The following is a 14,651-nucleotide window of genomic DNA, read 5'->3' as shown; positions in this document are numbered from 1 at the left end:
ATCTTCTTACAGAGAAAAACGTTTGGGTGAAAAAACAAAAACAACATAGGGTCTGTGTATGTTTTATGCTCCTAAAGCGAATCTTGTTTAATCTAAAATAGTTTGCAAACGCTGTCTTATCTACGTTGGTTTTTTTTAAGTCAAATGAAATGTAGTAGGCTTGGTATAGGAATTTATACAGCTGATGGCTCTAAGTCTTTCAGACTACCCGACATATGGATAAACCATGCACAGATTTAGCAGGTCTGTCTTTATGTTAAAACGTATACGTGATAAAAATATATGACTGAAGAGAATTTCTGTGGTTAGCGCTGTTTCATTCTGAAATGCTCCGAGACATTCAATAAAATTACATTTATTTTCAGAGGATATTCACAATGAATCGATAACCCTTTTTTTCAGAGAGTTTTTGCATATATTTCTCTACCATTATGCAATAGACTTGCAACCATTTTTGCCGGTGCAGGTGTTGTTTATTAAAAGGAGCATAGTCATTGCAGGTGTATATTAGACATTAGCTGAACGTAAAGATATTAGCAAAAAGTGCCTTCTGACTGGCATTTTTATATTTTTACGTCTCGGAGGGGTCTGTAAAGGCAGATGCTAGGCTGCACACCAAGAAAGGGTTTCAGCCCCAATCAGTCAGAGCCCATTTGTCCATCCCTCGTCAGCGAGTCTCATTTAGTCTCTCTGGGAAAAAGAGGAATATAGTTTTCTAGAATCAAAAGTTATCTTTAAATGTTTTTAGAAGTATAGTCAAGGAGTAAGGATGTTTTAATTTCTGATTTTCCAGCTCATGGGTCATATTTGACCAACTGCTTTCAGCAGAAGACATGCCACTTTGTTGAGCTATTTAGGAATCAAAAAGACTGTCTTAATTTAAAACAAGGAGCCTTTGTTTTAGTTGGTGACTGCCTTGTGAAATTTTTCAGTTCTCAGCGGGTTAACCAGGGAACAGGGGCAGAGTCATAATTGGCCTATTTAGAGTATTTTGCATGTGAATAGTGTGTTAGTGAAGCATTACTAAGTCTGTTGTGAGTGACATGGTGATTAGAATTTAGATTAGGGAAAACACATTCTGTACTTTATCAAGTACAGTAATTAGTTCAGTCAGTAAAAGTTGATTACAAGTAACGATAAAGTTAGATTTTTGGTACTTAATTTTAAAATTTCTTTATTAAATGGTAAATTTGTTCTTAATATAAATGGTAGTATCTACACCTGTTATATTGCATATCAGAATAATTAAAAGAACAATGTGTTCAATGCAGAGTATAATCAGGGGATTTATATATTATGGGTAAGTTTCAACGTAGTTTATAGCAAATAGAACATTACTCAGGAAATTGTTCTTCTGTCATAGTCTCTTAAAGATTTATAATTTTTCTTATAGCGTGGGTCAGATAATGTTTTCTGTTGTTTCATAGAAACCATAGTCCTTTTGTAGCTGAGAAAACGTTGCGTTTACTGGGATGCATCTTGTTAGTTAATGGTACAGGCATAAAATGGATATATTGAAAGTCCTTTGCTGCTGCTACTGCTGCTGCTATACAATAGCGTTAATTGTTTTTGGTTTTCTGAGGTGCTTTTTTTTCTGATAGCATTGCAAAAAATATTAATAATGTATAATTTCATTTTCACGTTTTAATCACATATTATGTACAGCCTGCTGTGCAGATTTTTATATTGCAAAACCTGATATATTTAATTCACAGATATGAATTTTTCCTTGCACGGGGATAGACAATGAAGCTGTTTCATGCACACTGAACCAACCGCTCTATCAACAGCAGGATTTTTTTTTTTTTAAGTTTTATTATTGTTAAATCCGTGCAGTTAACTGTCTTGTTTGCAGTGAAGAAACTAAATTACCTTCAAATATATTAACAGAGCTCCAAAAGTTTTTAAAACACTGATTGCATTTGAATAAGTAGGCAATAAGTCTCCTTTAAATGTAAATAATCGTATTTTAAATTAATTACTTTGTGTTTTCCAAGTAAAGGAAGAGAGGCTCAACTGGAAATTTTTGTAATGTCTCCTTTAAAGATTTGGCAGGTTCTTGTTTCCATGTTTCGGTTGCTTATGAAGGTTTCTTTGCTGTGTTATTTTTAGGAATGAGAAATAGCTAATGATGAGGAAAGTCGGATTTAACATGCACACGCACACACGTATATATTTTTAATCTTTTAGCAAAGTCTCCTTGGAGGTGACATGGATATTGGCAACCCAGGAGCGCTCTCCCCCACTAAGCCTGGCTCCCAGTACTATCAGTATTCTAGCAATAACCCCCGGCGGAGGCCTCTCCACAGCACCTCTATGGGTGAGTGACTTTGTGTTCAACCTTTTTTTTCCATTTCAACAAATAATTGGAGTTTCGTCCTGTTTAGCAATACTTTTGAAATAAATACAATAAGTGGCAGAGCGAATGTGTACGCCGCCAGGACTCTCGGAGGGGTTTATTTAACGTTAGCTGATTGTTCCTCTCTGTCCTCTTTGTTGAGCACGCAAGGAGCCTTAAAAAATCGCGTTTTCAAAGCAAATCCGTGTAAGGCAAAAACAAAGGCCCTAACACTCGAGATCAAAATATGAACAATTTTCCAGCATTTTGCTGTTGGACGTAAGAGCGGTGGCATCCACTCGGTGTTACCAAAACTGCTGCAAGCCTGGCGTGAGACGGCGGGCAGGGCGATTAGCAGCTGGCTCTCTTAGAAAATATCTGTGCACAAAAAAAAAAAAAAAAAAAAAAAAAGCGCCTGTCTTACGAAGACACCGTTTTGTCTTTTTACAGAAGTACAAACAAAGAAAGTTCGAAAAGTTCCTCCAGGTTTGCCATCTTCAGTAAGTACCGCTCGTCTGCTCGCTTGCTTGCGATCGCGGTGGCTTTGTTCGGTTGCGGGCAGATAGAAACGAACCCGCTCCAGGGCTCGCAGAGCGCTTGGCGCTAAAGGCAGAGGACAAGGTAAGGAGAGTTAAAAAATCTCGCCGCTTGTCCCGACTTGGAAGTGATTAATTGCACGGTGGGGACGAGCGTGTGTTGCCCATGTGGATTTTCAGCGGCGGACGCCGAAGAGCTGCCGCGGGCGCGGGCGGCGCGTACCTGCGCGGGGCGAGCATCCCTTCCACGTGCCGGTTAGCTTTTTTGTCGGGCTGATGATGATTTATGGCTTTGCATGTTCAAAGAGATGCGCGGCGAGGATTTATGAGAAATTTCCGTGGGTCTCAGCCCGGGATGCAGGGCAAACGGCTTCATTTTCACGTGAGGTCTCTGAGCTGTGGTACCTGCGGCAGAAGCTGGCTGGGGGTGAGCCCAGGTGTCAACCGCTGGGATCCAGCTGCTGCCAGAGGCATTGTGGGTTGCTCGAGCAATAACGACAGAGCTGGTAATTACCCAGGGTTTTGCCTGATGTTTTAGAGAATATCCCTGATACCTCTTTGTAAGGAGGGTTACGGATGCCATCCAGCTACACTGGGCACGCTTTTCAGCGTTTATCGTGAAATCTTCCCATCGTGCAGTCAGAAGTTGGTGTTTCTCTTTGGTGTGGTGAAGTCCTTTGTTTCGTGATCCAACTAATGATTCTATTAATTTTCATTTTTTCATCTTTGCGTAAAATCGTTCTGTTTTTTATCCTGAAAAAGCTGTACCAAGGTGCATTACGTCTTTTGAGAGCATTTACTTTTAAATCCATTAAAACATGTAGAAAATAGTGATTTTAAAAGAAATTATACGACATTTCAGTAAATACAGCATGAAGAGTAGTATGGCTAAAGAGTGCATTTTATCCTAGTATTTTTATTCCAATTTTTTCTCTGCCATTGCTTTAAAAATACATAATACATATTTTCGTATCAATATCTGCAAACAGAAAACAAATCACTCAAGAGGGGAGAGCTTCCCTTTCATACCTGATAACTCTATTTGTTTTATCTCTAAATCTGGTTATTAGGAGGAGCTGAGTGGCAATCAATCTTGCGGAATATATAACAAATTGGCATGTTAATCTCAGATGGGTTTTATGTTTTTGCCATAAATCCACGTAAATTTGCAGTTTGCAAACTAGCATACTTTTAAAGCTTCAGTTATTGCAGTGACTGTGCTAAATGGTAGTTTCATTACTGGTCACTTTATAAATAATACAATTTTAATCTGAAAGAGAAAAATACATACGAGCATCCTAATTTAATCGCATGGATTGTCGTAATCTTTATAACGTTAAACAAATGCAAACATAAGTCTTTTTTGTAAGTTGCTGAAATATGGAAATTCTCAAATGCAAGTTTCCAGTGAAGTAATAATACTATTTTTTTTTAATTAAAAATAAGTTCCCACACGTGTCTTTTAAATTTATTTCACTATGTGTTTTTTGGTTTGGGTTTTTATTGGACTCCTTTACAGCAATAGCTAATATCCTCCCCAAAGGTTTTTACGAGTACTATTATGCTTGAAGTTAGAGGTGGATTTAATTTAGATGAAACTTTAGCTTTTAATAGTTTTTCTGACAACTTCACATGATATATCCCTCCCAGCTCTTTATAGTCGGAGGCAAGGCTGTGCGTAGTAGGGGTAACACAGAGCCACCGGCACGCTGCGAGGCACCGCGCTGCAGGATGCGGCGCCCTGTTCTGCACGCTCCCGGCACCAGCCGGCAGCGACTTCGGCAGTTAGTTGTGATAGCTCAGGAATTGTGCTGGGCTTTTGTTTAGTCATTTGCAGGGAAAAAAAAAAACCAAAACCCACTCCAAACCTGCGGTTTTTATGTTTTAAAATACTGCTCTGTAGACGGGTGACCATCTCAGGACATTTGCAGGGATATTTTTGCATCCGTGTTATAAAAGGTGCTTTCAGTAAAATGGTACCTGCTATCTGCCCTCCCTGCGCGGGGAAGAGTGGCAGCGTTTCTGTTGGAAATGTCAGCGTGCAGGGGTTTATAACTGCTGCAAAAGTTTTTTATGGATTGCTCCTTGCTTCGAAAGAATGAAAGGCAATTTATGTTTGTCGCAGATTAGACTCAAATGCGTGCTTCCTTTAGTTTTTTGTGAATACAGTTGTTGTACAGAATGGAAATACTTCTACAGCTCAGTACTCTCAACTATTTTAACAGTATTTTCATTTTTAAGCGAAATTATCTGAAAGTAGAATATGCACTTTAAATACTTCAAATTATTTCAATGAGCTGTACAATTTATTAGAAAATAAAATATAAAACGGTAGTCTTGAGTATTTTAATCACCCACAGCTCTATCTTCCAGGAATAAGTAAATTAAAATACAAGTCCAGTGATGTGAATACAAGAATAGTATCGTTCTGAAGGAGATACGGCCTTTTTTAAGTGATCATACAGATAGGTATTTGCGTCTTGTTGTCTTCATATATCAAGAATCATACATTTCATTTGGAATAATACTGCTTTAGAAAGAGCACCTAGGTGCCTCAAACAAATATCTTATAAAAGGTCGGATTATATTTAGGTTATGGATTGTGTCACACCGAACTGCCAGAATTTATGATGCTGAATGAAGTGTATGCATTTATAAGTTGACTAACTAGATTATAATATACTTAGTTGATAGGGTGGAAATATAGCTGTATTTCTCTTAAAATATGTATATTAACTTGTTCTCAATGCGATTTATGCAGTGGATATGGAGATTAATGCAGCAGCGTTTGTGCAAGCAGTAATTGTTGATTAATTCATAAGTAGTCCTACAAAAATTTCAATGATAAATGGTAATAAATATGTTGTATCAGCTCCCCTTTATTATAAGAAATGGCTACAAGTTTGGAAAACAAAGTAAATTAAACGATGGAAGCAATCAGAGTTTAAAAACCAATGCAGGTTGGAACTAAGTGGGGAGTGGGGAAGGTGAGACTCTCCGGGAGCGGGGAGGTGCATCCCCGGCCAGGCTGTGACCGTCCTGCCCGTGCTGGAGCCCTGCGGCCGGTCTCAGCCGCAGCTCGTCGCAGCAGTTAGAAGCTGGAGACAGACCCGGAGCTGAGCTGGAACCGGAGCGTTGAACTCCAGAAGCTTGGCCTGAACGAAGATGTGAGTTGGGGCGGGCTGTGTCCCCCGCCAGACCAGCCCTGTGCCCGCCCGACCGCTGCGGGGGCTCGGGGTGCTCTTTCGTGGCGCGGGTTTGGGATTGGCTTTGCCCAGCGTGCTCACAGCCTCCTGCGTGGAGCTTCTCCCGCCTCTGGGGTTTCAGGAGTTCACACTAATTCAGGTGTCGTAACCCGAACGTGCCTGCCCACCCCAGCGTGATCTGCCTTTGCAGGCAGCGGGGCGGGGGGCCGCGTCCCCCCGGCTCTGCCTGCTCCGTGGGCACGCATGGCCTCGCCGTATCCTGGGCTCCTGTCCGTGATATGGTGCAACGTAACGTACTTCCTCGGACCTACAGACCCTATATAGTCTCTCTGGGGCAAGGGGTTTTGCTGGGACCATTCCATACTGGAGTTTCTGCCTTCAGTCAAGAGCCTGGGGAGCTCTGCTCCCACTCGAGCTGTGCAGTGAGGGTCGGGGTATTTTGGATTGAGCCAACTGGAGATGAGATACAGGCATGACTATATTGGGAAAAACTAGATTTTTTCTGTTAAGACTTGATTTCCTTGTTCGAGTGCCCACGTGCCTTTACTGAGCTATGACATGGTAATGTTTTGTACCCAGGCTGGTGCATGGTGCAATCCGGGTGGCTCCTCTGTACGATCACCTCCTCACCCTCAACTTCATCCTAAGGCTTTGCTGTTCTTTTAATCTTTAACCTGAAGCCTTCATCCATTTTGGCTGCTGATGGTTTAATCACACCTGACCTTTTACATTAAGTGTTTGCCAAGTGATGTGACATTTTCTGCCTCTCTTATCTTGACCAGTAAGAGATAGGAATGAGCAAGCTGTGCTGGTATGTACAGTTGGAAGCATCTGTGAAGGAACGGAGTATAGAATGGGAGGTCTTTGGGGGCAAAAGTGAGCAAAGAGGGAAGGGCTTAGGTTGTAGAGGTGATGTTTGAGGGGTGTTTTTACAGGAACTCGTATCATTCTGACTTCAGGAAGTCCACCACAGAGTGGCACTGCGGCAGGAAAGTGGTGTCTACCCAGATGTTGATTTCCAACATGTAGCACCTGTAATGCAAAGCAATGTATTGAGGACAAAAAGAAAGCTCAGAAATGAAGCCTTCACAGAGAGCTTATGATGCACGGTACGAGTGCTTCATTGGCTTTCTTGGAGCAGGATTGCATGCTTCAGCAGGAGGGCTTACTGAGACTGAGGCGGGAGCAGCTCAGAGGAGCACAAGTGGTGACATTGCCTTTGAGCCCCTTGCGTGGCCAAGGCAGGCTTTTCCCCTCTGAGAATGAGGATGGGTGCGTGAGCCCAGCAAGGGCCGTCTGCAGGCTTTCTGCATCTCAAGTTGCTATTCTTTGTGGCCGAGCTTTCCAGTAGCGTGCCTGGATGTAATAAATTGCCCAGCTCATGCATTTCTTCCATCACCAGTGCTTTTTCTTTTGATATGATTATCATCTAGTAAACGTGCTATCGAGTACAGTCGTCATGGCACAATATATTCATTTTCCATTTTCCTTCTCCGTGGACGCTCTTTTCCTTTAGCTCCATGGGAAGAGTGGATGGTTGCAGTTGTCTGATCCCCGTTGATGGCAGACAGGGGAGCTGTAACCCAAACTGAAATCCCACATCCTGCGCTGCCCCTGGAGAGAGGTGTTCAGGCTCTCAACCCGTGCCGATAAATGCAGCCCCTTCCCAGGGAGGATCAGAAACACCGTGCTCTGTGGGCCAGTGCTGCTTGGTGCGGAGTCAGAGGCGCTGGCGTGAGCTGCGGGCTTGTCCCCATGTCCTAGTGCTGGAGGGTGTCCAGCACCCACAGTTGAGCAGCCTTGTGGGAACAGCCTCTGCAGTCTGCTTTGTCTGCCGCAGGAGCACCTAAAGGAGCTCAGCGATGTAACCACACGGTCTGGAGAGAAGTCGCAGTCACAAACCACGGGTTTTGCTGCCATAGCTCCGTTGCCACCGCTGCACAGCAGCGCTAACGCAGAGCTGGTTTGGGGACGCTTTAAGGGTGGGGGGTTCGCATTATAGTAAGAGGTCCAGTCGGTATTTAGCAAAACGGGAGGATGGTGGCGGAGTTATTCCAGCTTGCACCCTGCTGATAGTAAACCCTGAGCAGGCGATGATGCAGTCCTTGTTTCACAGCTGTACATCCAGCTGTATTGAGCTGTATTCCCTGAATCCTGCGTGCCGGCCACAATGGGGGCAGCAGCGAGGGTTTTGTTTTGGGGGGTCCGGGCTTCCCTGAAAGGTGGCTTTCCTGGCAGTCCCCTGCTGGGACTCCCACGGAGGTGTTCCACCCCATGCTTGGTTCCTCATGTCTCCTTGAGCAGAGGTGGAGCATCCCCGAGCATCCCCCATCCCCGGGACTGGCTGCAGTGAAATGGAAAGAGCAAGAGCCACGGCTGTGAAAGCAGCCCTGGCCTGGCCCTGGCGTAGCCGTTCCGTGCCACGGAGACCGTGGCTTCAGCCAGCGGTCACGGTCACGTCTTTCTGGTTTCCAAGGTTAATTCACTCTTACGAGAACCAACAGCTTCAAAATAAATAAAAGGCTTAAAAATGGAGGAAAGAGGAGGAGCTGATGGCTCCTCAGGTTGAACCATCTCCTTGGAAGCTGTGTCTGTAGGAGCCCTTGGGGAAGACGGGCGACCTCCTGCTTGGGAAGGGGGCTTGGGGCTCAGCTCCCTCCTCTGCCAGGGGCTTCATCTCTGCCCACCGCACGCACTTCGCCCTTTGTTCGTCAAATAAATGCGAGTGGGCTCGGGGTGAAGGAACCAGGTCTGGCAGTAGGAGCTGGGCTGCACCAAGGAGCAGGATTGCAATCACAGCCTGGACAGTCATCGCACTTTATTTTAAATGTAGATCCTGAGAGGGTTCTTGTGGGGAAGATGTTACAGCCAGAATAAGGAGCGGGAGAAGTCAAATGTCATCTCAGTTGTGTTAAAAGAGAAGAAAGGAACTGAAAAATTAATTGATTTTGTTGACGAACCAGCAGGTAATATCTCCCGAGCCTCAGTTTTAATGGCAAGAGCCTCTTTCTTCATCTTCATTTAAGGTGTCCCCTCTTAGACTGGAGACATCTATCTGCACTCGCTGTTGTGTGTATTTACAAGCGCACCAGCTCTGACCTTGCTAGCCAGACAGATAAGGAAATGTATGACTCAGTTGTACATCCTAAGGAAACACCTGCTTGGTTCCAAAAATCAAGAAAAGAGAAATACTACTGAGATGCCACCTGGAGTTTTTCCACAGCTTTATTCTGATTTCCACGGGAGAAGCCTTGATAATTTTGCTGGGAGGTGAGGAAGCACTGCTTGTGCTTTTTGTGCAGACTTTGCAGACTTCCTACCTCAAGTGAAAAAAACACAACCATATGAATTTCCCTTCAAACATCCAACTTAGATGGGAGTTTTCCAAAATAAATACAATGTCCCTGTCTTTCCCTGTGCCACCTGCCATAACAGAAAATCGGCCAGTCCTGGGATGCCGTGGTCGTCATTGCTGCCAGCGTCTTTGGGGACGTTTCTCCACACTGGACCTGTTGGGTGCTTTGGAGCTTCCCGGGGTTCAGCGGTGGGTTGTGGGTTGTCACCCACCGGAGACGCGCCGGAGCACTCCAGCTGCCAAACGGCACTGGGGCAGCGGTGCGGCGCCTGCCTGGTGGGGGGATCCCGGTCTGGGGGTCTTTGAGGACCAGAGACGTGGGGCGAAGCCTCCTTGGGACAGAACTGACCATCTTGGCGGTAGGCATCCAAGGACAGCGGGGTAAAATGGGGGCGAAAACTTGGAGGCAGCTCACTGGGACCCGGCTAACAACTGCGTCAAGTGAGAGGGAGCGAGGTAGGAGCTGGATGGAGGAGGGGATAGAGGAACTGATGTTATAATTTTATCATAATATTTTAGTATAATTCAGTGACTTCCGAGGTCCGAGAGCCCACAGAGGTGAGACTGGACCTGCATAATGCACTGCATCACGCTTGCAGTAGGGTCCTTGGCTTTCCCCTGCCTCCCAGCAGCCCGTACGTTCTCCCGAAGTCCCATTCCGTCTTCCCGGGGCGCTGCCCAGGGCTCCCGCCGGCGATGGGGCTGGCGCACGCTCGCTCGCCGCGTTATCGGGTTGACAAGATCCTCTTCGTCCAGCGGCCCCAGGGGAAGCAGCCTGGCTAACATCCCTCCTCACCCTTCTGGCCAGCCATGTAAATCATACTGCATTACGATTTGGGGTTTTTCCATATTAAAATTAGAACCTGATTAAAGTCCATGCAGCTTTTTTTTTCAGTTAGAGCAAAGCTCTGCGTTTTGCTTTAAAGTAAATAAATAAATTTGGAAATACAGCTTTAGCACAGAGCAAATGAAGTCAAACCAAGGAAATGATAAAATCTACTGTACAGCGGTGAGGTGATCGGTTAAAAGACGGTCTATTGCAAATCGTACCTGAAATCCCTCCTGAAGGACTAAGAAGTCATTTTGCAGACAAAATGCTGTGGTGGTGTTGTTTTAAAATAGATAAAAGGTAGAGGAAATGCAGATTAAAATGGCTTAGTTTTTAGTTTTTAATGAATTGCACGGGATATCTTCAACATGAAAAAGCAATTAGAAAGGGATGGTCTGATGTGTATTTTTCTTAGGCCTTGGCCGTACGTTATATTTAAAGGTAAAACCTGTACTGCAGAATTCACACACATCTAAATGTTTAACTGTTTTGGACTCCAAAAAAAATACAATCCAGTACTGAATAGTTCTGGTCCATTCTTAGCAGCTGGTAGCAGAGGTGTGGGATTAGTGGGGGTTTTTTGTTTAGCTTGAGCAGAGACTCCCTCTTCAGAGTACTGGAGGTAGTGCAGAAGGCACTCAGTCTTCATGGACTCAAGGTTTGGCCAACAAATCCAGATGATTTCTGAGTGCCTGCAAAAAGGGCAAAATGAGACACAGTAGATACTCAGCAGTATTTTTAAGGCAGTTCTTTAAAAATTGCTTTTTAGGCAGTGCAGCGTTTATTCCTCTGCGCAGCTAGGATGGTGCCGGCGCCCGAGGAGCAGACCCTGCTCACGGGGACTTTGGTTTGTTCTTTGGGATGAAACATGCCCTGTGTGCCTAAGCCTGATGTCTTTTGTCCCCTCCAAACTTGACGCACATTTTTTATTTAAACTTTTCATCAATCTATCTACTTGCATATGCTGAGTGTCAGTACTGGAAGGTTCCCGGTAGAACAAAAGGAAAACCAGTGACGTGCGGTTTTGCCAGCGGTGACTCTGCAGCTGGAGGAGCTGCTGCAGCCCTGGCCAGGGAGCCGGGGAGCCGGTCCTGCCTGCGCCTCGCTGAGCCCCGCATCTCGGCTGCCTGTTTACTCCCTTCTCCAAGGATCGGTCAGAAAATGCATTTTATTCAGCAAATAAATGTAAAAATACATGGCGATTTCATGTCCCGCCTTCAATCATTTTCTTTGTATAGCTATGTAATTTGTAATTCTTTTTTCATTTGGGAAGTAAGCCGAGTTTCACAAGTGCAAAACTCAGCACTTAATTTTTCTGTTTGAACTTGAGGATAATTGTTAGGAAAAGGCATTTAAAGTTAAAAAAAAAATTCTCTGTGCAGCAATTTGATTTTGTAGCTTTACTATAAATATTATCTGTAGATTGTATTCATTACAAGCAGTGCAGCGCCTTCAGATCTCCGATTAGCACAGTTCAGCATTTAAGATATAAGCATTTAAATCCTGTCTTGTCTCAGGCCTTTCCAATGTGGTTTTAGGAAAGGATGGCTTCTGGGGCTGGGGATTTATTTATTTGATCTCATTTGCTTTAAGTTTCAGAACGGATTGGACGTGGGGTCAGGGTGGGGAGAGTGATGCAGTGTGCAGAGGGGAGAGCAGGACGTTAATGACGAAGTTATCTATGGAAGTTGAAGATACTCCGTCAAGATTGATAAGCTTGCACTCTGACTGGAGTGCATTTGTTAACACAGTCTCTGTATTTTATCAAAGGAACATTAATTTTTGCTCTGAAGTATTTTTTGCCTTTACACTGAAGCGGTAAATGAGCAAAAAAATCAACATAGCGAAAATATAGAAAAAAAATTGCATAAAGAGCTCCAATAACTATTAACGTTGTTAAATGCATAGCAAAGCTCCCCTGACAGTTTCTTGGCACAAAACCTAGGAGGCCTACAATGGCTGGTTGTTTTTTTATTGTTGTTTTATTTTCAATGGCACACAGCGCCTTTCGACAGGCCAAACAAGCGGTCAAAGTCAGCGCCCGAGCGGAGGGGACACCGCAGCGGCCCCGGCGCGGTTTTAGACCCATAAATGCGTGTTGCGTTTTGCTTGCCAAAGCTTCAGCCCCACGGGCACCTCCAGGAGAATGGGACGGGCTGTCCTGCCCTGCTTGCTCTCCCCACCGAGCTTCTGCTGGGCTGCGGTCACCCACTCTCCTGCTGGAAATCCCTCGAAAGACCGCAAGAACACCCTTTTCTCAAGTCCTGGGAGGGCTCCTTTCAGCCGTGCCGATGCTCTGAGATGTTACACGCTCACGTTTGTCGGCGCTGCATATTTAATGCGTACAGATGTAACGCAGACGGGTTTAATCTCTGGCTCTGCAAAGGCGCACGCAGGTGCCCGGGGTGGCTCCCGGGGGTCCGCAGCGGGCCACGGGGACGGGAGCCCTCCCGGACCCAGCGCCCACCCACCCACAATTTTTAGGGGCGCGGACGGCTCAGCGATGGGCGTTTTACCGATGCCATCCTCTCGCTACGCCGAAAATAAGAAAAGGCTCAAAGGCTCCCGTATTCGCCGCTTTTCTGGCAAATAATAGACTTGAATATTTTCGGCGCCTCAAAGACCCGCGCCGTCGGTAGCCGTCGTGTGTTACAGCATCAGCCGGCACCGCGGCGAGACCCCCGAGCCGGGGAGCACGTGGCCCCGCTCTGCAGTGCGAGGGGCTGCGGTAACTTGGGTATTTTGAGCTAGGTTTGCATATTACAGACGATTTGACTGCGTTTCCAGATGAGAACATCTTTTCCCTGCCAAAGGCAAGCCACGAAGTGACAAGGCAAAGTTAAATCGCTTGGTCTGAGTCCAGTTTGGCGAAGCCAGCCCTTCCCGGCGTGGCGGGTGCTGGGCCGGGACCGGGACTGGGACCGGGACCGGGACCGGGACCGGGACCAGGTCCGGGCTGGGGCAGGTCCGGAGCCGGCAGCCCTCCCTTGTTGTCATTGCCACCTGGTGGAGTACAAAGGATATTGGTTTTCAGCAAACTCGCCTTTAATTTTGGCTCTTTTATTGCAACCACACTTTGGCAATAGTGTGCGAGAGTCCTTAACCAAAAAGATCCTCTCGTTTGCTCTGCAACACCTCATTTCTCCGCTCACAGTTCATTTATGATTCTGATGAGAGTGTTTTTTCAGGAAACACACATTTCACTTTTTGACCTAGGAGCATCTGTTAGAATTTTTTTTAATACTACTTTGGCATTCTGGAAGTGTTAATGTCTTTCATATCTGTTTAATGCTATTTAGGGATATTTATGATCACCTCTTGGTTACTTGGGGTAAAGTGTGTTGCAATTTTTTTCAAACAGACAGGAAAGCATTCATATGAGGAAACAGATTGCTTTAAACATGTGCTTCCTGTGACAGTAAAAAGAACAAATTAGATTTAACACTGTGTAATGAATGCATAAATGTGTACGTTTAAGCTTTTAAAAGCCTTACATTTGGTTCTGGCCTAAACAAAAATCGAGAATCACCTATCAAGGCACAACAAAGTAGATTTAAATACATACAGCCAAGCCGGTTCGTATTTTCAAAGCATTTTGCCTGCCGTTTTCCGTTCCAGTCTAGACTTTTTCCCCTTAAATTGAGTAAATGTGATCTTTGGATGCTCTTTCCTGATCCTAAAAGCGCTCTGCATCAACGAGCCACAGAAGGAGGAAGTGCTCGTACGGCCGTACTGATGAACATTGAAGAAGGGTTCACCCCTTCCATAAGGAGCAACGTCACCGGGGCGGCGGGGCGACGCGCAGTCCCACCCGCCGGACGAAGCGGCTCCCGCGAGGACCCGCGCCAGCCTCCGGGGCCCCTCGGGGTCCCGTCCCTCGGGCAGGACCCCCCGGGACGCCCGGCACCCCGGGGGCTCACTCCGGCGCTCCTGGGGACGGCGGTGCGGGCGAGGGGCGGTGGGAGCGGGAGCGGCGGATGCCAACAGCCTCTTGTGGCGCTGGCCCGTGGCGGGGCTGGCGGCCTTTGGGTTTTTGGAGGCAAAAAAAAAAGAAGGAAACGGTGAGAGTTCACTGGCCCAGGAAACGGCCTGGAAGTACTGACTGTGCTTTCCTCTGTCTTCGACCTGTGCCTCGTTTTTTGGCTACGCTGGCTGCTCCAGCTTAGTCTCAGAGCCACGTACAGAGCTCAGAACATGACGGAACTCTCCCTGGAATCACGACTGCAAGGAAATTCTGGCACGTGAAACGTGTGCCTTAACAGATACCTTCAAAATGCAAACAATGGCATAATATATACTTAATTATTGTTCTTTACTCACCTACTAGGGGGTAGAAACTGTTCCGAATCATAGCTGTAGCAATTCTCCAGGAAATACTCTAAATGTC

At 45.7% G+C, this 14,651-nt stretch overlaps 1 protein-coding gene across 20 annotated transcripts in view; it reads left to right on the top strand.

Annotated features, from left to right (window-relative positions):
• TCF4 (transcription factor 4) overlaps window positions 1-14,651 on the top strand; it is a 247,603-nt gene that overhangs the window by 147,389 nt on the left and 85,563 nt on the right. For 16 of the 20 annotated variants that reach the window (XM_030003630.2, XM_030003629.2, XM_030003628.2 and 13 more), the window contains 2 exons: window positions 2,191-2,320; window positions 2,789-2,838. The exons of 3 other annotated variants lie outside the window; for them this stretch is intronic. In XM_030003630.2, coding sequence (XP_029859490.1) covers window positions 2,191-2,320; window positions 2,789-2,838 — 180 coding nt within the window. Of the gene's footprint in view, window positions 1-1,146; window positions 1,301-2,190; window positions 2,321-2,788; window positions 2,839-14,651 lie in introns of those variants that run through there. One more of the 20 variants, XM_030003638.2, reaches the window with a different exon arrangement.

Source organism: Aquila chrysaetos, chromosome Z (genome assembly GCF_900496995.4).
Source record: "Aquila chrysaetos chrysaetos chromosome Z, bAquChr1.4, whole genome shotgun sequence".
Taxonomy (NCBI): Eukaryota; Metazoa; Chordata; class Aves; order Accipitriformes; family Accipitridae; genus Aquila; species Aquila chrysaetos.
Note: the sequence above shows the minus strand (reverse complement) of the source record. Positions and strands in the feature narration are given on the sequence as shown.